Here is a 25471-nt window from a genome sequence, read left to right as displayed (position 1 = left end):
GCCAAGACCTGTTAGAATCATAAAATCCCTACAGGGCAGACAGAGGCCATTTGGCCCATTGAGCCTGCACTGGCAACTATCCAACCCAGGTCCCATCCCCATAACCCCACGTATTTACCCTGCTAATTCCCCCAACACCAATGGGCAAATTAGCACAGCCAGTCAACTTAACCCGCACATTTCTGGGAGGAAAGCGGAGCACTCGGAGGAAACCCACACAGACACAGGGAGAACATGCAAATTCCACACAGACAGTCTGTTACCTGAGGCTAGAATTGAATCTGGGCCCCTGGCGCAGTGAGGCAGCAGTGCTAACCACTGTGCCACTATAGTTTGTATACAAAATGAAAATGAAAGTTTGTTTATACCTGGCCCAACGGGTTTAATAGCATGTATTTAAGTAACATAAAAGATTAAAAGCTTGAGTATTCTTGATCCCATGTGACAATTATTCTACTGTACATTTTAAGAATTAACTTAGTTTTATGATTTAGAATATTGAGATTTTACCTTTTCACCATTATGCTACATAATTTTGCAACACTAATGGTTTCTTTGTAAAATATTGAAAGCTTCCTTTTTCCTTTATTTCAGCAACAAGTTAGAGACTTTAAATTAAAATGCACAAGAACAAAAAGGCTTGGTTTTCTCAAAGTGTAAGCAGGCACATCTGTGATTTTTGGGGTATGTACGTACTGTGCTTTTTGTTTGAAATTGATTTTTATTCGATTAGCTTCTGATATATCCAGATTTGGAAATTTTCTTTCTTGGTGGATGATCAGTTTTCTACAATCTACTTGCCTGAGGGTCAATCTCCATTTGGTATCGATGATATTTGGACAAAAAGTCAGATAAAATTGTACTTTAGAGGCAGATAATGAGTACCTGCGCCACAAACAGTAATGAACATAAGGAAAACAGAAAATGCTGGAAAATCCTATCTTATATAAAGTTAGGAATTAATATCCCAGGAAGAGACAGGTATAACTTGGACCCATGCCCCACCTTTTATTTGGAGGAAGTGAGACAGGTTAAAAGTAGTAATTGTTGAATACGCCATAGAAAGCATTCTTTCTGGTTGTATCACAGCTTGGTATGGCTCCTGCTCTGCCCAAGACCACAAGAAACTACAAAATGTCGTGAATGTAGCCCAGCCCTTTTACGCAAATCAGCCTCCCATCCATTCACTCTACCTACACTTCCCACTGCCTTGGCAAAGCAGCCTGCAAAATCAAGGACCCCACGCACCTGGACATTATCTCTTCCACCTTCTTCTGTCAGGAAAAAGATACAAAAGTCTGAGGTCACGTACTAACTGACTCAAGAACAGCTTCTTCCCTGCTGCCATCAGACTTTTGAATGATCTACCTCGCATTAAGTTGATCTTTCTCTACACCCTAGCTATGACTGTAACACTACCATTCTCTATGAATGGTATGCTTTGTATAGCGCACAAGAGACAATGCTTTTCACTGTGTGCTAATATATGCGACAATAACAAATCAAATCAAAATCATTCTTGTGCTATGACTGTGACACATATTCTGCACTCTTTCCTTCTACCCTATCTGCTCTGTGTACGGTATGTTTTGTCTGTATAGCGCACAAGAAACAATACTTTTCACAGTATACCAATACATGTGACAATAATAATTTAAATCAAATCTCAGCAGGTCTGATAGCATATGTGGAGAGAGAACAGAGCTAATGAACCCAAGCCATTCTTATGGTCAAATAATGGGACAGATTTGGGGATGAGTAATCCCCAAGTGTTCACAAACATGATAATTTCTGTAATTTGAAAGGTAGGACAACAGCAATCTGTAAGGATTGATGAAATATTTTAATGGATATAAATACATATTAAAATATATTTATTTGGCATGAAGTTAAGCACAAGCTCTTGTTTGTGGTACACTAAGATATGTCATAGAATCTTTATAGTGCACAAGGAAACCATTCGGTTCCCTGCACTGTCTGCACTGACAACAATCCCACCCAGGTTCTAGGGCCTTAACCCCATGTATTTATCCTGCTAATAATCCTCCTGACACTAAGGGCAATTCAACATGGCTAACCAACCTAATTTGTGCATCTTTGAAGTGTGGGAGGAAACTAGAGCACTAGGAGGAAACCCATGCAGACATGGGGAGAATGTGCAAATTCCACACAGTCAGTCACACAAGACTGAAATTGAACTGTGTGGCGCTGTGAAGCAGCAGTGCTAACCACTGTGCTTCTGTGCTCCCCCATGTCAGTTGATGGGGTTGGGGGGAGGGGTGTGGTGGAACAATTGCATCATGCATTTACATTGTCCTAAAAGGTGATTTGGCTGTTCTCACCATATTATCCTCACCCATTGCCAAACCCACCTGATGTGATGGGGAGCGGAAAATTCCGGCCAAGGTCTTTGGGCATATGGCCATCATCCATCCAATGAATGTGGCTGAGCAGATGTTGTTGCCTTTAGACAGAGTGGGTAGAGAGAAACGGTTCCCATAGACTGAAGGGTGGAGAACCAGGAGGCACAGATTTCAGGTAAATGACAAGGGAAGAGCATTTTTCATACTGTGAATGGTTAGGGTATGGAATTTGGGTGGCACTATCTGAAAGTGTGCCGGATTCAATCAGAAAAACTTGAAAAGGAATATTCTGTAGGATTATGGGGAGTGAGCAGGGAATTGGATGAATTGCTCTTGCAAAAAGTTGACATGGGCTGAATGGCCTCCTTCTTTGCTGCAATGGTGCTGTAATAAGGAGTCTGTCATTTAGAACTGTGGTACGGAGAAATTTCTTCACACAAATGATTGTGAATCTTTGAAATTTTCTAGCCCAGATGCTCAGGCATTGATTGTATTCAAGTTTTCTGAACACTAGTGGAGTCAAAGGATGTGGAGACAGAGTGGGTAACTGGAGTTAATGTAGAAGTTCATGATATTGAATGTTAGAGCAGGCTCGGGGCCGGTATGACCCACTCTTGCTCTGACTTCTCTTCCGTTATGTTCCTGGACCTGTACAAAATTCACTCTGTGATTTCATGCTTTACCAGTGCAAAGTAATACTGTAACCAGAAATTTAAAATTTGCTGTACAAATCAGGCTTTAAGTAGTCCGAATGTTGCTAAATCAAAGCACAAGGGTGGGACAGTGGTTAGCACTGCTGTCTCAAAGCGTCAGGTTCAATTCCCAGTCTGGATCACTGTCTGTGTGGAGTCTGCACATTCTCCCCGTGTCTGCTTGCGTTTCCTCTCACAGTCCAAAAGATGTGCTGGTTAGGTGCATTGGCTGTGCTAAATTCTTCCTCAGTGTACTCAAACAGGTGCCAGAGTGTGGTGGCTAGGGGTTTTCACAGTAACTTCATTACAATGTTAATATAAGCCTATTTGTGACACTAATAAATAATTTTTGAAAAACCGTAATTAGAGTTATCTGAAATGCCTGTATTCTTCGTTGAGACATTAATCTTGATGGCTGTGAGTTTGTATTTGGTGAATAAGGTTTGAACGTGTTTCAAGTGCTGTTGGATAAAGAGTTTGCATTTGTTGCAGTGATGATAGAATATACTGTAACCATTTAAAGCTGGTGATTTTAATACATGGCTTCTGTACTTTTTTCCTGCAGTCACTGAAGGTGGGATTATTACAAACTGGTCTTCAGCTGATTTCCTATTCAGCAACGATGCAGCTCATCCTGATACACAGAGGTATAGTGCTATAGAAATGGATGCTATAATTACAGATTAATAGTCACACTCTTATAGGAAATAATGAAATATTAGTGAAGGCTATGACAGCTGCAATTCATGCCTAAGACATTGCCACTAAGATCAATTGCAGGGAAGGTGCAGGAAGTGCAAGGCCCAGACCAGTAGGAATGGAAACGATTGCAAGAAGCCAAAAATGGGTTTTGTAGTGTCATAAAACCAGTTTGCCATTCTGCCCTCCAGCCATCAGTGCCACGCTGTGTTTCCTACCACGGCACTTTGGGATTGTCATTTCAATGTTTTTGCATGTCATTATAATGTCTCCTCACCAGAATCATCCTCTATCAGTGTTTCATCCAGGCATGTTGGCGTACACTTAGAACAATGATCTAGAAGCAATGTGTACCTGGAGATCTGCTCTTTTTTCCTCACTTTGAGATGAGTTGGCCCACGTTGCATTGTGCAGCACTTGCATGATTCGACAGCAGGCCTCACAGGCAGCACATTCGGCCCATCGAGCCTGCACTGACAACAGTCTCACTCAGGCCCTATCCCCATAACCCCATGTATTTACCCTGCTAATCCGCCTAACATGGAGGAGTAACTTAGTATGGTCAATCCACCTAACCAGCACGTCTTTCAGACTGTGAGAGGAAACTGACGTAGACAGGGGGAGAACATGCAAACTCTACTCAGTCACCCAAGGCTGGAATTGAACCTTGGTCCCTGGGGCTGTGAGGCAGCAGTGCTACCCACTGTGCCACCCCAGTAGGTCATAGAATCCGGATATCTTTAAGGGACCACACAGGATCCAGGGCTGGGTCCTTAATGACAAAAGGTAACCGTAAAGAAGGTGGCTGATAATGTTGGTGAGGTAGCCGCAGACTCCTGCAGAGAGAATGCACAATGAGGCTCATGCTGCTAGCTATGTATTGGCAGAACTCACCATAGGTATTTCAAAGATGCAAGTCTGATGCCCGGATAAATCTGGTAGAACACTCCAATACATTTCCCAGAGAATGCCAGGAATCATTCTGGCTTACTATGGCACTGCAAAATGGGAAGAGCCTGCTAGCCAATGAGATGGAGAAACTGCATGTCTCCTCTGATGAGGAGGGCCTCAAGGGGGATGCGGGTGATGAGATTGCAGGGGAAGAGGCCATGGCGAAGGCCAGATGAGGCAGGTGTATCAGTGAGGCCCTGATAGCCACCAAATTCCACCAGGAAGATGGACAGTGCTGTCCATCATGGGGTCGGCATGTGCACCAGCATTTCTATTCCCCTCGTTTCACCCATGCACTTCAGTATTTGAGTCAATAGTTACACATCTGGCCCACATTGTCCTGATCCTTTGAAGGATGATGAACCCTCAGGAGCATGTGTCCTGAGATAAGGTACTAACTGGAGAATGGAATAGTGGCATCAGACATTAGAAGGTGCTGCCTGTTCAAAGCATCTCTACAGCATAAGCATCATGAGCCAGGAGCTGTCGGGTGATCTTCAATGGTCTCATAGCTGTACACCTTCAATGTAAGAAGTCTCACAACACCACCATACTGTGTTTATCCCAGTCCAACGCTGGCATCTCCACATCACCTTCAATGTGGCAGGGGTCCTCAAGGAGATCTATCTCAAGCAAGAGAACTAGGTGCTCTGTGTAATATTGCTGATGAATCAGATAAGCCACATTTGGAACAAGGCAGCCAGTTCTGCTGCTGTGAATCCATTTAGAGGTAACCCCGATGTTTATCGTGTATTTTTCCAATTCACCCTGACAACCACCGTTCTCAGCTAGGGAACCTGGGCTGCATTTATCCTCAGTTTAATATGGATGAGGACCACCTGAGCATGATGATGTCAAACACTTGCCTGCCACATGTTAAAATGTCTCCGGCTGGTGAATGTGGGCCATGGCTAATAAAGAGCACACTCAGCTTCAGTACACCCTCACTGCTATCCCATTGCTCCCCTCCGCATTGTCTAAAGCAACCATGTGCATCTCTAGAGCATGTTGAAAGCTTCCAATGGCTGCCAGAATTTTTAAATTCATTTTTGGGATATGGGCATTGCTGGCTGGCCAGCATTTATTGCCCATCCCCTAGTTACAGTAAGAAGCCTCTCAACACCAGGTTAAAGTCCAACAGATTAAACTTGTTGGACTTTAACCTGGTGTTTTGGGATTTCTGACTACACCCCCTCCAGTCCAACGCTGGCATCTCCACATCATCGCCTAGTTACCCTTGGAGGCAGTTGGGAGTCAACTACATTGCAGTGGTTCCGAAGTCACATGTAGGCCAGACCAGATAAGGATATCAGATTTCCTTCCCAAAAGGATATTAGTGAACTAGATGGATTTTTCCAACAATCGACAATAGTTTCATGGTCATCAGTAGATTCTTAATTCCAGATTTTTTTAAATTGAATTCAAATTCGACCATCTGCCGTGGCGGGATTTGAACCTGGGTCCCCAGAACATTAGCTGAGTTTCTAGATTAATAGTCTAGCAATTATTTGGCTTCCCAAATCACCATTTATAATTTAGTATCAGCGACCTTGGCAGATGCTCAGGTGAAGGGAGGCATAGCGCTGTATAATGGGAGGCTTGTCCATGCAAGAGACATGATTGCAAGGTGAGAGAGGCTCAAGCTTGGATGTTTGAGCGCCAGTTCAGTAATGTGGGTGAAAGGGGCCAGAGTTTTGTCACTTTGAAGTAGTAAAGTGCCCCCACTTATTGGTGAGCTTGGCAGATACACACTCTGAAAATGGAAAATGTGGGTGACTGACAGCAGCACGCACAAACTCTCGAGTACAGATTCATAGCATGGAGTGCCCCAGGGGTCGGTGCTGGGGCCTCAGCTATTTACCATTTATATAGATGATCTGGAGGAGGGAACCGAGTGTATGGTGTCGAAATTTGCTGATGACACCAAGATTGGTGGAACGGCAAATTGTGCGGAGGGTGTGGAGAGTCTGCGAGGGATCTAGATAGGCTGGGCGAATGGGCCAGGAACTGGCAAATGGAATTTAATGTTGGCAAGTGCGAGGTTGTCCACTTTGGTAGGAATAATGGTAGGAAGGACTATTACTTACGTGGCGAAAAACTGCAGCAGGTGACGGTGCAGAGGGACCTCGGGGTCCTTGTGCATGAGTCGCAAAAACCCAGCCTGCAGGTGCAGCAGGTGGTCAGGAAGGCCAATGGGATGCTGGCCTTCATAGCGAGGGGGATTGAATATAAAAGTAGGGAGGTCTTGCTGCAGCTGTATAGGGCATTGGTGAGGCCGCAGCTGGAGTAGTGTGTGCAGTTTTGGTCGCCGCACTTACGCAAGGATATTTTGGCCTTGGAGGGAGTGCAGAGGAGGTTTACTAGGCTGATGCCAGAGTTGAGGGGGTTGAGCTATGAGGAGAGGCTGAATAAACTAGGCTTGTACTTGTTAGAGTTTAGAAGAATGAGGGGAGATCTCATTGAGACGTATAAGATGATGAATGGGATGGATAGGATAGAGGTGGAGAGACTCTTCCCGCTCAGAAAGGACAGTAGGACTAGGGGGCACAGCCTCAAGATAAAGGGGGTGCGGTTTAGAACGGAGTTGAGGAGGAACTTCTTCACCCAAAGGGTGGTGAATCTCTGGAATTCTCTGCCCGTTGAAGTGGTGGAGGCTGCCTCGCTAAATATTTTTAAGACGTGGGTTGATGGGTTTTTGATAAGCGAGGGGATTAAGGGTTATGGGGAGAGGGCGGGAATGTGGAACTGAGCAGCGACAGATCAGCCATGATCTTATTGAATGGCGGGGCAGGCTCGAAGGGCTAGATGGCCTACTCCTGCTCCTATTTCTTATGTTCTAAACCCTGCTGAGAAACAAAGAGCCCATGGAGTAGCACAGTATCTGTAGGTGCTTCATGCATGAACGCATATCTCCTTGAACACTGCACCTTCGCCTTTCAAGAGTGCAGACGAGATAAGAGAGCATCTCTGCCTCAATCTTACACAGCCAAAACTAAAAGTGATATGGTTCTGTTAAGCATGTGAATGAGATGCGCTGTGCAAGACACTTAACAGTTAACCAGAGGGTTCAGTGATAAGGAGAATGATCTAGCAAAGAGCCTCACACACTGGTGATATGGAAGGACACTGCACAGATGAGAGGCCCATGATAGTGATATCTGTGGTGAGTGGGGGTGGGGATCGTGGTCTCTCACAATTGACAGCAACATGGATTATAAGGAGGCATGTACAAGAGGTATGAAATGCATGCAATTTCATTTACATATGTGTACATTTATACATTTTGTGATCACCCATGCCACTGTAATGCTTCTAATTCTTTATTAACTTTCCTAACCCTACCACTATTACCCTACCAGGCAGCAGGGTGGCACAGTGGTTAGCATTACTGCCTTGCAACACCAGGGACCTAGGTTCAATTCCAGCCTCAGGTCACTGTCTGTGTGGAGTTTGCATGTTTCCCTCGTGTCTGTGTAGGTTTCCTCCGGGTGCTCCGGTTTCTTCACACAGTCCAAAGATGTGTGGGTTGGGTTGATTGGCTGTGCTAAATTGTTGGGAGATTAGTAGGGTAAATGTGTGGGGTTACGGGAATGAGGCCTGTGTGGGATTGTGATTGGTACAGGTTCAGTGGGCCAAGTGGCCTCCTTCTGTACTGTCAGGATTCTATGATACTTCTTGGTGCTTCCTTGACATCCACAGCAGAGGTAGAGGTAGACTGCTAACTGCCCTGTTGTCTCAGTACGTGTCCTCTGGCAGACAAATACCTGGAGGGCCCAGGCCTACTTTGGGTGATCTGCTGTGGGTCAGGCGCACTCTCCTCATCCTGTGGAGCTGGAGGTGAGGGGGTCACAGGAATAGGGGATTTGGATTGGTTGGAGAATCCCTGATCAACAGGCTGGATGACCCCAAGGTGTCCAGTTGCTGGCCCTGCCCTTCTGTGGTTGCCTGAGGATCCCTGGTTGATTTCTTGCGATGGAGGGGCAACAGGGGTAAGATTGACATAGCATCCCCACTAATGGATGCTAACAAGGGCTACAGCATTGCAGTGTTGCAAGATGAATGTCTTGGATCAAAGTTGCCACGGTGGCTACCAACCTGCTGTGTTGACCTTCGTGCCTTGACATGCCAGTGTGATATCACCTCAGACTGAAGACGGACAGTCTTCTTCATCACGTGTTGCAATCTGAGAAATTCAGCTGAAAACCCTTCCTGATGTTCCCTTGATTGTCGTTGCAGCTTCTGCAACTGGAGGACCGTGGCGCGGGAGCTCGTCATCTAACTTGGACTTCGGCAATCGTAGCCTCCAGCAGTCCTCCCAAGGACTGGCGACCTCAGATCTCCCTGCCTGAGCACACTGTGGCCACCAGATCGTGAACCTGCTGATGCAGGGGGTGGCTTCAGACAAGGGGGTGTAAAAATCCAGATCCATTTTTGTAAACTTACCTCAGTGCTTCTATCTCTGGTATAAATAAATCACAGTTGGTGTCAAGATGCAAGAAACTTATTGCCATGCCCTTAACTTGGAGGGACATAACCAGAAAATCTAATGCTGGTATATAGACATCTAATATTAATATTATTTAAGTTTTGTAGACAATCCATTAATTTCACAACTGAGAAACTTGTTGATGCCTTATTGAGCTTAAGAATTTGATTAAGTAGTTTTAAGTTGTGAATAGTAGAATGAGAATATTTAAATATAATTAGTCACTTCTTTGGCTTAAGTATAAGTTTAATTGCTGATGAATATTTTCATTGTTTTATCATTTCAGAATCTTTGAGAGTTTGGACTTTGTGGAGGACAAGGCTACAGTTTTTCATGCTAGTTATCTGTCGGCATGTGAAGAGTCTGGACTCAAGGACAGCATAGCTATGGGTCATTTTCTGCTTCCTCCATCCTGTCTTCATGAAGGTCAGTGCTCAGCTGTTAAGTGAGCTGATTAATATTATAGACATTAATCTCATCAGGCATCACGGAATTTGAACTTGAGTTTAACTGGAGGAATTCTTGGGAAGTAAGCAATAAAGGCAAGGCTGATAATATAGGGCATGACTGCTTTAGGCAATAATAATGGCTAGGGCATATTTTTAGAGTGATAGATTTATATTTTTAACTGAAATGCAAAGGGGTTGAAGGCCGCTTGTATATGGTAAACTTTGATTTATTATTGTCGTGTATTAGTATACAGTGAAACACATTGGTTCTGGCATGCTATACACTCAAAGCATGCTGTGCATGGAGAGGAAACAATAGAGTGCAGAATGTAGTGGTACAGTCATAGCTAGGGTGTAGAGAAACATAGAAACACACATAGAAATATACCCTACAGTAAAGAAAGAGGCCATTCGGCCCATCAAGACTGCATCATTCTACTATTCACAACTTAAAACTACTTAATCGAATTCTTAAGCTCAATAAGGCATCAACAAGTTTCTCAGTTGTGAAATTAATGGATTGTCTACAAAACTTAAATAATATTAATATTAGATGTCTATATACCAGCATTAGATTTTCTGGTTATGTCCCCCCAAGTTAAGGGCATGGCAATAAGTTTCTTGCATCTTGAAGCCAACTGTGATTTATTTATACCAGAGATAGAAGCACTGAGGTAAGTTTACAAAAATGGATCTGGATTTTTACACCCCCAGCCCAGGCCCTATCCCTACAACCCCATCCATTTACCCTGCTTATCCCTCGAACCTATACACCCTGAATACTACGGGAAAATTTAGCATGTCCAGTGCACCTAACTTGCAATCTTTGGACTGTGGGAGGAAACCCGCACAGACTCGGGGAGAATGTGCAAACTTTGCACAAATGGTGACTCAAGCTAGGAATGGAACCCAGGTCCCTGGAGCTGCGAGGCAGCAGTGCTAACCACTATGCCACGGTACCACCCCAATGATCAACTCAATACGAGGTAGGTCCATTCAAAAGTCTGACAGCGTCAGAGAAGAAGCTGTTCTTGAGTTGATTGGTACATATCCTCAGACTTTTGTATCTTTTTCCCGATGGAAGAAGGTGGAAGTGAGTATGTCTGGGCTGTATAAGATTCTTGATTACGCTGGCTGCTTTTCTGAGGCAACCGAAGTGTATATAGAGTCAGTGGGCAGGAAGTTAGCTTGCGTGATGGACTGGGTTTCATTTACAACCCTTTCTAGTTTCTTGCAGTCAACTGACACATTAGCAGGGAATAAATGTTATTACTAACTTAGAACTCCCTCTCACCTGACGAAGGAGCAGCAAGCGCTCTGAACGCTAGTGGCTTTTGCTACCAAATAAACCTGTTGGACTTTAACCTGGTGCTGTGAGACTTCTTACTGTGTTTACCCCAGTCCAACGCTGGCATCTCCACATCATCCTATCCACATCCCTCCTTTAATGATCCCTATATTTTCGGCTTCAAAAAGTCTCAACTCGACCTTATCTGTTAATATTACTGGGATCCTTAACACCATTCCTAGCGCAGTCCCTGGGGTTCCTCTACAACTATCGTTAGACCAGACCTTGATCAGTTGCCGTAATTGGCAGTTAATGACATTAGGGTGTCTTCTTCCCCCATACAGGTGTTCAATCTGTTCATTATTGATCCAGGACAGAACTTTCCCCTGCTAACCTGGTTGAGATTTTCTCTTAACTGCTCGACCATCCATTTCCCATAAATGCTACATAGAGTTCAGTTCTGTTGCCTGGCATCACCTTCCACCCTCTCTCTCTGATTAATAATTTGGGCATGTTATTCTAGTACAGTAACCATAAGGCTACTAGTCCTATTCTCAGCCAGATCTCCCTCAAACATTTTCATTTAAACTGTCCAAGATTTGTTGGGTTAGGACTCTGAGCTTATTATCTAAATCAGCCAGATCCAGTGCATTAATGATAGATACTCCTGCTCCGTATGCAGTCGCCAGATCATTCAGATTTCCCTCTTCTTGCACCCCTTTGACCTGGGCGTCTCTTCCCCTGTGTGTGTCTCAGTCTTTCGGCTTAGCAGCCTCTGGGTTAAGTGGAGGTACAATTTTCTAAGTGGGGAAGGACACCAGCCTGGTAATTGTGTTCCAGCTAAATCTACCACTACTGGTACCAATTCATAGTGTGTGCGCTGAATAATATTTTTCCTGTATGTTTCAGTATCAACCCATTTTGGTGCCCTGGGGTGGTTTCAGGACAAGTGGGGTTGGGTGTGCTAACAGTTGGTCTTAACCCATTCTTAATTTCATAGTATATGTACTCGTTCTGAATAACCTTACCAGGGCATTTCTTTCCTAACTTCAGTCCTTTTTCTGGGCCATGCTCCATGCACCCATGGTTAGTGTACGTCCATCAGTGAGGATCATCCTTAGGAAGAAGTAATCAGAGCTCCCATTATCTTTCCTGTGCACCACTCTTTGGTTGTTACACCCGTAGGTGATACTCTTATTGGGGTGTACCCATAGGAAGTCATCCCCACGTTTCCCTGCATCTGGTGGGGTGAACCACATATATCCGGGCTATCATAGGCTGATCTTCTGGCCTTCGGTTATTGTGGTGTCTGTGGTTCAGTCTGAGATGAGGACTCCCATGTAGCAGAGGAGTGTGTAGTTCATTCTGGGGGAGATCAAAGTAGCACCTGTTAGTTCTTATTAATTCCTAACTCTCTTTTCCTTTTTTTTAACTAGAATGATGTATGACTCCCCTCTTCTTAAAAAAAAGCAATAAGTAAATGAATAATAAAGGCCCAATAGTGTCATACAAAGGGTTGTTTGGCAATCAGTGTTTAATGGAGTTGAGTGGGGTAAGGAATTTGCAGAGAGCAATGTATTCTTCATTCCACACCAAACTGTGGTGTGTTAGAATATTATGGCACAGTATAATGTGGGCAGATAAGAAGCCCTTTTCAATTAGGTGATGGGTGGAATGGACGGATAAAGCTATTTACAGTTTGGATTGTGATGTCCTGATTTTTTTCTCAGAGGAGGGAACCTACATAGGTGGGCTTTGGCTGCCGGGTACCCACTGCATTACCACCTCTGGTAGTGAGTGCTGAGTTAAATGAGTCTGGGAGTTCTGGTACCGGGGCGTCATAAGTAAAGTTGTGGGTGCCCCATCTTTTTGTTGTGGTCCCCTGGGCTAAGGTTTTATTCCTGAAGTCCTATAAATTGACGCGGGAACCGAGGATTCGTGTGCTGATCCTGGGGATACAGCGTGGGGGTTATAGCTGCTTGTCGGGCTGATCCTTCGAGGGGCCTGGGTTGTTTTCCGTCATCGGGGAAACCGCTGAGATGGTTGTGTGGGGTAGTTGCGCGGTGCCCTACTGTCCCAGGCGAAATAGTTGGGTTGCCTGCAGATATAACACTGTGCTTGTGGGGATGGGCCTCTGGGCTCAGCTCTGTATTGTTCTCAGTGTCGGAGTTGGACCAATGTCCTGTGTGGCCTTGTGGTTCCCTGTGTTGGTGATCAGCAATAGGGTATGGGTTTTTGGAGTTTGCTGGTCCCCTGAAATTTGGTGGTGCCCTACAGTCCCAGGCAAAATGGTTGGGTTGCCTGCAGTTGTGACACTGTGCTTGTGGGGGTGGGTATCTGGGATTGATTTTATCTTATTCCCTGTACCTGGGTTTGGGAAATATACCGGGGTCTGAGCGGGGCTGCAGCCTTCTGTATCAATGATTGGCAGGGGTATATGGGGGTGAGTGCCCTGAGTTTCCCAGTCCCCTGTTTCCACCTCCCTCCTCATTAGACCAAATCGAGGCTGGGTCTGTGTGGATTGGGTTCATCTTTCCATGCTTTGTGAACTTGGGGGGTATCTATCTGTTTGACTTCCCGTTCCCACACGCAAGTCATTTTGCGGATGGCCCAGGCTTCTATATGTGTATTATCATCAGAGTCAAAATCCTGACAGGCTGTCCGACTCCACTCGGTGGCATGTGCTATCAGGGTCCGGATCCACGTGGACCGGTGATGTGCATTTAATTGGATTGGATTTAATTGGATGAAAACCACAACAAATTGGTTCCATAGTCGACCAGCAGATGTTGTCAGGTATTCCCCTCAGTTTTGTTGGCAGTTGTTTAAGCCTTGGGCTGGGTCATTCCTATTGTAGCCTATGGCGGCCAGAAAAGCTGCCTTCATTTCTGGTAGGGTTCCCCTGGCCATGTTCTGGGGTTCGGGTAGGGCAGGATGGATGGCAGAACTTAAACATAGCAAAATAAGTTTAACCTCTTCTGCCTTGTTTCGGCTGTTTAAAATACAATATTGGGTGACCTGGTTAAAGAGAGCATGTGGATCCCCGGACTGTTACTCCAATTACTTTAGCTATGCCAGTGAGCTGGGTCATGGTGTACGGAGTTACATAAGTCACATTGTCTGTCCTGTTGTTGGGTGGTGACCAGATTCATCGGTATGGGAACCAGATTAGTGACTGAAATTCTCGGGATGGGAATAGGACTAAGGGCTGAGACTGAGTGTTCTGAGTTGATGGCTGGGTTAGGTGGTTCCATTACCAGGAATGGAGTTGGGTGTCCCCAGCAGTGGTGCTAGCTGTTGCAGAATGGCAGGCATCCTCTTCTGAATCCCTCCCCCACTCTACCCCTGGGTCACTGTCCCCTGTTTCAATGGGGTATGCGCACATTACATCCTTTTTATGGCTAGTTGTGATTTTAAATCTTCAGTCTCGCGCAGGCATTTGGAGTGGTCTGTTTTGCGGATTGTATTTGCTTTTCCTGCTTGGTGCAAAACTTTTGCACCAGGTCGCTGCATTTATGTTTAATTTCCTCTACCTGTTGCAGCACAGCCTGTCTCTCACTAACAGCACGCTGTGCCTTTTGGTAAGCTTTATCACACTGAGCCTGGAATTGGATCATGTGTTTTATATTAATCTGGTTCCTTTTCTCTCATGAGTCTACCTCCGCTTCCAATTGTTGTATGCACTTGGTAACACTCATTAAATTCTGCTTTAATTGGGTTATCTGGGCTTCTCTGTCCCGTTTAACTTGGATAATCTCTGCTTCTCTACCAAGGAGCTGTTCGAGACAACTAGCAATCGCAATTGCCTTCCTAAGCTTGGGAGCCCTTTTGCCCACTTCCTTATGGGCACGATTCTCTCCCTTGGATCCCAGATCCGGTTTGAGGGTGTCACCCCACTGCACCCATTTGGGCCATGTATGGTTCAGATATATATGGAGGACTTCCTCCCATTCGGCATGATTGGCCGTAATTATTTCCTTTTAGTATTTGTCACGTGGGTATGGGTAAGGGGTCCGGTTTTCACTAAATTCCCTCCGGTAGATTTTACCCAAATTCCCTTGACTGTTCTAATTCTAATTAGACAGTTTGTTCCACCTTGTGTTACAGACAACAGGTTTATGGTCCAATTTACTGGTTGAATCTGTATTAGTCCTGCACTCGTTTAAGACTGGCTGTGACATGGGGCAACCTGCCCTCTTAATTCAGGCTCAGACGGTGTGTTGGAGAATACCGGGTTGAAGGTTTGACTTTGGAGCAATGTATCACTTTTATCGAAGGACCGCCTGGGGTGCCAAATGTTGTACCTGTTAATTCTCAGATACTTTCGACCAGTTTGCTTACTCCAAGGTTTTACCCCAGTGCCCTTACTTGCAAAATTGACAAAGGTCAAACACAAGTAAAGGTTCAACAAGTTTATTAATAATAACACTATCAACCCTTAAATTACCCACATAAAACAAGAGAATACCCCAGATTCAAGTATACTACCAGCAAAGATGGTTGGTTAAACTGCAGGCTCGATTCTCTGAGTCCCTCTGGTCCATTGTCACGAAGGTGAGTCTCAATAGCAGCTTCCTTCTTCCTTCCTTCCTTCCTTCTCCAGCCATCTTCGGGATGGTCAAGGTTGCCTCGCTCGTTGAGTCTTCACTACTGCTGTATCTGAGGTGTGTACCTTTATCCACTTGCCTGTTTGCCTGCCTTTCCAGAAACTTCTCTGGCTTCCGGCCAATGAGGTCCCAGGAGGGGGTTCTTGATGTCTCCCTGACAGGACACCAGGGTCCACCCCCAGGGGTCCATCTCCATGCTGTTGCTTACATGTAACCCGTTGTCAGGTAAGGTAACTGCAGTAACACTCAGTGACAGAAAGCCTGGCCTGATCTGGGCTTCTAATAATAGGCAGCTGCATTTCAATTGGGTCCAGTGATCTCTTGCTGAGTATCAGTCAAGTGCAAAGACCTTTGATGGGTGATTGATGGGTCAGGCCCAGACACGTTTGTGTATTTGTATAATTGGCCTGTCCGAGGTTTGACTGTGTTTGATTTTGATATGCCAAATTCTTTAATTTAGGATATCCAATTTAATCAGCCTTAAAAATAGGCCCTGATTATATTACCACAATAGTTCTTTCAGAGTTTTACATTTTCTCTTAAGGAATATGCATCTGCAGCCCTCCAGCATCTCTTGCCATTTTGCCTGGGCTCAACTGAGCAACATTAGAGTGGTTCGGCAAGTAGGCACTGAATATTGGATGGGATTTGGTGTAACTTGAACAAAGGGCATCCGGATGAATTCTGCAATTTTGATTACTTGCATTCAGGACCAAGGAGTGTTCCAGGTGTTGAATGAGTGATAGAGTCAATTGCAATTGGTCTGTGAAAGGGCCAAGTAGCTCTTTTGTCTTCAGTCCTTTTATATATTTATAACAAAGTAATGTTTATATTTGGAATATTTCACATTTGTGTCCTGTTCTTAACTATTTAAGAAATCAGAGCAGCAGTTGGAAACTTCATTTGGGAGCAAGAAAATCTTTTGCGGCCTCAGCAGGTGAGGGGATTTACTTCTATTTTGTATTTTGTTCCTCAGGTACTCTGAAAACTACTTGATGTATTTAAATAGACTTACATGGCATTCAAAATGAAATGCAGTAAAGAGCCTCAGTGTAACCTTGAGAGACGTGTAGACCAGTGTAACATTAGCTTGAATTGGGCATGGGGTCAAAGATGGATCTACAATGCCTTGACAGTAATTTTCTGAATCATGTGTTCACTGAGTGAAACTCTATGTTGGATGACTGAATTAAGTCACTGCTGTATTATTCTGGCAGGTCCATCATTCTGTTTGCTCTCCACATTGCCTTCATATTAAAAATACGAGCTCTGCAAGGTCCCTTTCAAATTCTCCATATGCCTATTCTCTCCCCTTCATCGTAGAACAGTTTCTCATTCTTCCTGCTGATATGCAGTTGTAGAGGTTTACAGCATGGGAACAGGACCTTTGGCCCAATTTGTCCATGCTATCCCTTTTTTAACCACTAAGCTAGTCTCAGTTGTCTGCGTTTGGCCCCTATCTCTCTCTAGCCATCTTACCCATGTAACTGTCTATTTGTATTTGCTGGAGTTAAATACATTTGTCATATATACACCTAATTGCATCACATTCCTCTTGTAAAACTGGCTTCCTCTGCATTCTTTATTTTAGAATCATAGAATCCCTACAATGCAGATGGAGGCCCATCGAACCTGCACCAACAACAATCCTGCCCAGACCCTATCCCCGTAACCCCATGTATTTATCCTGTTAGTCCCCCGACACTAGAGAAATTTTGCATGGCCAATCAACCTAACCCACATATCTTTGGACTGTGGGAGGAAATGGAAGTGGAAGCACCCAGAGGAAACCCACACAGATATGTGCAAACTCCACTGAGTCATCCAAGATTGGAATTGAAACTTGGGCCCTTGGCACTGCGATGCAGCAGTACTAACCACTGTGCTACCATGCTGCCCCAGTGTCAGATATTGTCATTCTGTTCAGATACCAGATCAGAAACTCCCAGGTATATAATGAAGCCAAACCAGCCCACAGCTATTTGTTATTTTGGCAATAATGTGAAGATAAGATGTTTTACTCCAGGCACGATTCTTCTGACAAACCAGGAAGCTTTTATCAAAACAAATTTTATTTAATTATAACAGATGAATTAGTTTAGCTTTTAACACTTGAACATGATAAGACACAATTCTTAACTGCTAACTTATCACTATTGAGTTCCAATCAAGCAATATTTCTCTTATAGACTTAGACCTCTCTTTATAATTAAAAACACAGGCATACTTTCCTTCATTTAGGCTGCCAGGTTTGGAACTTTCAGAAATCCTTTAAGAGAGAGGCAGAGAGATACTGCTTTTTTTCAGGCAGCCCAGGACACAATTTCTTGTATTTTAAAATGAAACTGGGACTCTTTCTTTCATGTAAGCTTACATCCTCCCATTACCACATGACTCTGTCTCTGTCAATCAACCTAATTAAAACTCCATTCCAAAACCCCAGGGAGAACCTAAGTAAACTTAAATGCATTAGCTCTGCTTAAGCAAACACACCAGGCAGGAATTTACGGCCTTGCTCGTCCTGAAACCTAAAATCCCGCCCAAGGTCAGTGGACCTCCCCGTGTTCTGCCCCTTGCCCGCTCCGATTCCCGGGGTGGACGGGCCAGTAAAATTCAAGCCACCATATCTATAATGAGTACTTGTTTTCCCAGCTACTAAGTTGAAGGTTTTCCTAGGTAAGCCATCATTCTGCAAAACAGTTGAATTTCAAACGTACCCCTTACGAGAAACATGATACCAAAAATTTCTTAAAGGCACAGTATCATCACACTCAATTAGTAATCTATAGACCTAGGGTAATGCTGTGGGAGTCCAGGTTCAAATCCCGTAAAGATAGTTGGTGAAATTTGGATTCAATAAAAAGCTGGAATTAGAAGTGTGAATGATGACCATGAAATCATTATCGCTTGTCATTAAAACCCGTCTGGTTCACTGCTGTCCTTTAGGGAAGGAAATCCTTAGGAATCCTTACCCGGTCTCTTACGTGCGACTCCAGATCCACAACAATGGGGCTGATTCTTAAATGCTCTCTGAAGTGGCCTAGCAAGCAATGCAGTTCAAGGGCAATTAGGGATGGGCAATAAATGCTGGTCCAGTCAGTGACTCCACATCCAAAAAAAGGGCTAAAATTAGCTAAACATAAATGTATATGTGCCAACGGGCCCTGTCTAACTCTGCAGACAGGTAGACAGAATTTACAGGCAATAAAAAATGTCAGGCATTAGTTTTATATCAGTTGTTATGCAGATACTATTACTGTAGGATTATAACTTCCTATTGCTTTAAATTTTAACACAAGCCAAATGAGAGAGGAGATATTTCAAAAGAGAAGAAAGTTGGAATCTGTCACAGCCCAGAAATGCGAAGAATGGACCAGGATGTTCCAAACAACGGATACAGGTTTGTTCTGTTGTTTGTGAAAAATTTTATACAAATGCTTCAACCAGTTTATTACATTTATCTCAGGTGCCTTTATTTTATGAGACGGATAAAGGACTGTGGTTCAAAGTTAGCTTTATTAAAATACTCATAGATTAAAGAACTAATTCTTAGACAATAAGTTAACTTTAAAGAAACAATCCTTATGCAATAGTTTAAGTTAACTTTCCCCAAATTAGGCTAATTACCTGAAAAATAGATATTACTCAGTCTGATGAAATCGATTTGGGCTGTTGAATTCATGGTGGCAGATGAACTCAGGGTTTTCTTAGCACAAATCTGGATCTCGCCTTCTTGCATCATCCCAGGTCACGGTCGGTTTGATGGCATCTTTGCTGGAGTTTGTCTTGAAAAATGGCTGCTTTTGTCCTTCTCCTACCTTCTTCAGATGTTTGCTGGTTTTTGTCCAATGGGGTAATGAGTGGGGGGTATCGCAACACCTAATGAGGTTAGGCCAGATCGTCCTAGTTGTACCATATCCCTTTAATAGCAGGGAGCGTGACTAAATGCACAAATATAATGCCTTCTAGCTGATCACCTCATTTCAGGACATAATGGCTATTCCATTGTAAAGTTTGAGCCTCTCTATTCAATATGTAAAAGGTCTGGGTTCTGGTTTCAGGTCATGATGACTATTGTTAAGATGAAGCACCCCTGTTCATCATGTGAGACAGTTCTGGTAGGTATCCCTGTTGGCTTTTGATCTGTGGTAATCTCATAGAAGTAGCTTTTAGCTGTATTAGTTTAAAGTGTCTAAGTTTTATGTTGGGCCTAATTTCTCAGGCCTTGTCCATTTGACCACAGTTCTTTCAATTTACACTATCTTCATTTAAGGCACTCTTGTTTCTTTAAGACACAAAAGGTACAATAATTTACATCATTATTACTGCATTTTTTCTGTGGTACTTCGTTGGCTATCAAACATCTGGTAATAAAAATAAAATTAAAGGCAAGCCTTTATCTCTTTTAAAATTCAGAAATAAAACTCCTAACACTTGTGCTCAACAAAATAATATGTGAAAACATACATTATATATCATTGACAGCTTTAACTCAATGACGTCTGTCTTTATAATTAATAGATAAGTAAAGCAAAGTTTATTTATTAGTCACAAGCAAGTCTTACATTAACACTGCAATGAAGTTACTGTGAAATTCCCCTAGTAGCCACAGTCCAACACTGGTTTGGACCAATGCACCGAGCCTGCCGCTCAGTCTGAGGGAAGAAACCCGAGTGCCCACACAAACACGGGAAGAATGTGCAGACTCTGCACAGACAGTGATCCAAGCCAGAAATCGAACCCGAGTCCCTGGCGCTGTGAAGCAGCAGTGCTAACTACTGTGCCACCGTGCTGCCCCATACACAGACATATAAATATACAGACTTTAATTTTTTGCAACACATAATTAGGTGGATTGGCCATACTAAATTGCCCCTTAGTGTCAGGGGGATTAGTGGGGTAAATGCATGGGTTTGTAGGGATAGGGCCTGGGTGGGATTGTGGTTGGTGCAGACTCGATGGGCTGAATGGCCTACTTCAGCACTGTAGGGATTCTATGATTCCTCTATCAAACACATTTGTCCTTAATTTTGAATTGTCCTTTCAGTGTATGCATATGTGATGACTGCTGGAAATTTTGGTTGTGCCACATTACCAGATATTCTCATTTATATTTTCTAATTACATTTCTAGGCTTTTGAATTAATCCTTTATTTAAAATTGAGTTGTGGGTTATTAGAAAAGGCCATTCTGACTGTTGTTGTGGAATAATGCCTGAAAAGTATCTTTTAAATCCAGTTTTCTTAAAAGAAATTCATTCTCCCTGGCCGCACTTCAAAATTGCCTTTCAACACTTCAATGTCAGAATCCTTTTATTCTGCATTTAATTGATAAAATGGACATTGTCATGCTTAAATTTCAAGTAATTTATTATAATCTAGTATTGGATACACGAGAGTGTTGTCCCATCTTGTTTCATAGATAGTCATTAAAGACTTGCTGATTGAAAGTAGTGTTGTTTATGGATGACCTAGTTCCTGAATGTTTATTTGGTAATGTGGCCTGTCCCTTAAAGTCAACATTAAGGCATTGCCTGCGGGACAGTGATTGGAATACAATCAAAGAATCCTACAGTGCAGAAGGAGGCCATTTGGTCCATCGAGTCTGCACTGACACAATCCCACCCAGGCACTATGCCCATAATGTCATGCATTTACCTTGACTAGTACCCCTAACACTAAGGAGCAATTTAGCATGGCAGTCCAACTAACCCGCACATCTTTGGACGGTGGGAGGAAACTGAAGCACCTGGAGGAAACCCACGCAGACACGGGGAGAATGTCCAAACTCCACACAGACAGTGACCAAGCAGGGAATTGAACCCAGGTCCCTGGTGCTGTGAGGCAGCAGTGCTAACCACTGCGCTGCCCTGCACTACCATGCTGCCCTAGGTGTATTTAAAGGTAATTTGTTAGTTAATTGATGTGGAATTTCTTCTGGATTGGTAGCTGCGTTGGGAAGAGACCAGGTTCCCTCAGGATTATGACACCTGGCAGAAATAAGTGATCCTCATGTGACAGTGACAGCAGAAACTCATTTTTGTACAGCATGGTAAAGCATCAAAAGCACTTCACAGGAATATCATAAAATGAAATATAGGATCGTGACACACAAGTTAATATTAGATCAAATGACCAAACATTTGGTCAAAGATGTAGGTTTTAAGGATTATCTTAAAGGGTGGAAGTGAAGGAGAGAGATAATGAAATGTAGGCTGGAAATTAGGCAACTGAAGGCATGACCACCAGTGATGGAGAGGTTAAGATTGGGGATGCTCATGAGACTGGAGCACTGAGATCTTGGAGGGTTGGGGACTGGAGGAGCTAGGGAGGTGCAGGACCGAGTCAGTGGGCACAGATGTGACAGATGGTTGGATTTTTAAGTGGGGATTGAAAACAACGACTTTACTTTCTCCATATTTAATTATAGGAAATTTCTGCTCATCCAGCGTTGGATGTCGGATCAGCAATCTGACAGTGGAGCAACATTGGAGGAGTTGAGAGAGGTGGTTTAATATCTTTTCCTGGTACGACATGGGTGGCATGGTAGCACAATGATTGGCACTGCTGCCATGCAGTGCCAGGAATCCTGGCACATGTGGAGTTTACATATTCTCCCCTCGTCTGCGTGAGTTTCCTCTGGGTGCTCCGGTTTCCTCCCACAATCTAAAGATGTGTGGGTTAGGTTGATTAGCCATGCTAAATTGACCCTAGATTGGCAGGGTAAATGTGTGGGATTACGGGAAGAGGGCTAGATGGGATTGTGATTGGTGCCGGCTCGATGGGCTGAATGGTCTCCTTCTGCACTGTAAGGATTCTATGATTATTCCATGATATGCAGAAAATGGCAAAGCATTAAGAAAACAGTATCTATCAAATCCAAGTGCAGAAAGAAGCCATTCAGCCCATTGAGTCTGCACTGATTCTCCGAAAGAGCCTCTTAACCAGGCCCACCCCCCACTCTATCCTTGTAACCTTGTGCATTTACCATTGTTAAACCACCTAACATACACATCTTTGGAGTGTGGGAGGAAACTGGAGCACCTGGAGGAAACCCATGCAGTCACTTGGAAAATGTGCAAACGCCACACAGACAGTTACCCTTGGCCGGAATCGAACTGGGTTCCCTGGTGCTTCATGGCAGCAATGCTTACCACTATGCCACCCCTCTTCCATGTGACCTAGTTTGAAATTAGGCTCTCGGTCACTTCCGAGTCTGATTGTGACCCACTAGACTCGGTCCTCCATCAGTAGGCTGGAGTTGCAAAGACAAGCTCGTGAACATTAGGAAGGGACTACAGTGTGGGAGGAAACTGGAGCACCCGGAGGAAACTCACGCAAACACAGGGAGAATGTGCAAATTCCACACTGACAGTGACCTGAGGCTGGAATTGAACCCGGGTTCCTGACACTATGAGGCATCAGTGCTAACCAGTGTGCCACCGTGCCATCCGGCACAAGTTATGACATTTCTGATTGATAAAATCAAAGAGGCTGATGCACTCTGCAAAATTAATGCCAGCTTCCCATGTTATTGGTTGCCTGTATTGTGACTAATGTGTTTATCAAGTCCCATTGTGGATTTGGGATCAGCTGTTGCTCCTCAAATTGCAACACAAAATATAGGAGTCCATCTGCCTTCAGTCTGAGGTGAAAGTTAATGCACCAAGGTCGCGAATCTCTAGAACTCTCTCCGTCAAGGCAGTGGAAGCAGAGTCTTCGAACGTTTTTAAGCCATGGCCAGATAGATTCTTGATTAACAAGGGAGAAAAAAGTTAATGATAGGCAGGAATGTGGGGTTGAAGTTACAAGCAGTTCAGCCATGATTGTATTGAATGGCAGAGCAGAATTGAGGGGCCGAGTGGTCTAATCCTGTTCCTAATTCATATTGGTATGAATGTTCATATGTAACATTGGTAGGATGACGGCCATCGTGGAGGCCTTGATACGAGGCATCGGTCTTGCACTGCTGCATGAACTGCACTCCATTGCTATGCATGGTGGCACAGTGGTTAGCACTGCTGCCTCACAGTGCCAGGAACCTGGGTTCGACTCCAGGCTTGGGTCACTGTCTGTGTGGAGTCTGCACGTTCTCCCCTGTGTCTGTGTGGGTTTCCTCCGGGTGCTCCAGTTTCCTCCCACAGTCCAAAGACATGCTGGTTTGGTGCATTGACCTGAACATGCACTGGATTTGGCAACCAGGGGAATTTCACAGTAACTTCATTGCAGTGTTAATCCTACTTGTGACTGACAAATAAATTTTAACTTTAACCTTATCTCTTGGTGGCAACTCCACACAGTCACCCAAGGCCAGAATTGAACCCAGGTCCCTGGCAACCGAGGTAACCACAATATCAGGGCAGTCAACCAGTGAAGGCTACTGGACCACTTACTTAACCCATTGATGGACATATCATTGGGGGGGGGGGTGTGGGGAGGGGTGGTCTGAGGAATACTGGGGAGGAGGAAAGGATGACATTTTCTACAGGCGAGGACCCCCATAATTAAAATTTATCCCACCTGAGGGCTACCCCTGAAAATGCTTTCCAAATGGACATTTTGCATTTAAGCTCCCGCCAAGATTCATAATGCACTATCTGTGGCAGTGTGTGCAGACTCCTCGCGGTACAGTCGATGTCAATCCCACAATGGGATTTGATAAACACATTAGTCACAATACCGGCAACCAATAACATAGGAAGCTGGCACTAATTTTGCAGAGTGCATCAGCCTCTTTGATTTCATCAATCAGAAATGTCATTACTTGGGCTGGGTGGCACGGTGGCACACTGGTTAGCGCTGCTGCCTCATAGTGTCAGGAACCCGGGTTCAATTCCAGCCTCAGGTCACTGTCAGTGTGGAGTTTGCACATTCTCCCCGTGTTTGCGTGGGTTTCCTCCGGGTGCTCCAGTTTCCTCCCACACTCCAGAGATGTGTGGGCTAGGTTGATTGGCCATGCTAAATGGCCTCTTAGTGTTAGGGGAGCTAGCAGGGTAAAATGAATGGGATCATGGGGATAGGGTCCAGGTGGGATTGTTGCCAGTGCAAGGCTCGATGGACTAAATGGCTTCCTTCTACATGGAGGGATTTGCTGATTCTGTAATTCTATGGCTTAGTATCTCACGGATGAGCACAAGTATTTGGACGTTGGTCCTGAAATGTTGCTGTATGTTATTTTCAAAACAGAAACCAGAGTTTAGTCATTGAAACACCATCATTTGAAGCTTCAACCTGTCATGTCCAACAGATGTACCCTGTGAACAACATGGTTACAGGTAAGAATCAGATTGGATTTCTCATTCATCAATGCTGGCAAAGAATTTTGATTGTAGTTACATTTATAATGTAAGCTTGGTAACCCTGATTTGTGATGAGGTACATGGTGTTGGGTTCAAGCCCCATTATCCAACTTCAGCGTGTAATCTGTTGTGATGGTTCAGAGCACTACTGCAAGAGTGTTGTATGTTTGGATACATCATTAAATTGAAATCCCATCCCTGTGTTTAGTGGATGCAAAGGATCTCATTGCATGATTGCAAGAAGAGAAGGGAAGGGGCTTCATGTCAATGGCTTCATTAGAGGCAATGAGTTGGTAAAGTTGCACAGAAACACGTGACAGGGTGAGGCACTAAATGGTCATCCAACTGAAACGTTACTTTCAAAATGAGGACGCAGCCACAGCTATGACAGGTTAGCAGTCAGCTGTATCTGCAAGGAAAATGGTATCGGGGGACCATTTTGTTTTAATTGTAGTAATTTGTTTTGTTACTTCTGGTTAGGTTTTATCTCTATTGACGAGCTGAAGAAGTACTCGGGAAATTTGTGCGACTTCATTCCAGGCTGTGCAGGTTATTCAGTGTGTCGTGTCCAGAGAGAAAAAATGTTCTCGGTTTTGAAAAGCAAAAGCAGGAACCGTACCTTTATTCATACAAATTAA

General features: G+C 44.1%; 1 protein-coding gene across 1 annotated transcript; it reads left to right on the top strand.

The window, feature by feature from the left end:
- The first annotated feature begins 620 nt into the window (after positions 1 to 620).
- terb2 (telomere repeat binding bouquet formation protein 2) lies at positions 621 to 25471 on the top strand. The gene is made up of 7 exons (XM_080215974.1): positions 621 to 684; positions 3621 to 3702; positions 9478 to 9617; positions 16411 to 16472; positions 18835 to 18935; positions 24721 to 24809; positions 25314 to 25471. Exons 1-7 carry the CDS (start codon positions 621 to 623, stop codon positions 25469 to 25471), a joined length of 696 nt encoding a protein of 231 aa, XP_080072100.1.

This window comes from Carcharhinus amblyrhynchos, chromosome 32 (assembly GCF_965287045.1).
Source record: "Carcharhinus amblyrhynchos chromosome 32, sCarAmb.v2.hapA, whole genome shotgun sequence".
NCBI lineage: Eukaryota > Metazoa > Chordata > Chondrichthyes > Carcharhiniformes > Carcharhinidae > Carcharhinus > Carcharhinus amblyrhynchos.
The sequence above is the reverse complement of the archived record's forward strand: the minus strand, read 5'-3'. Positions and strand labels throughout refer to the sequence as shown.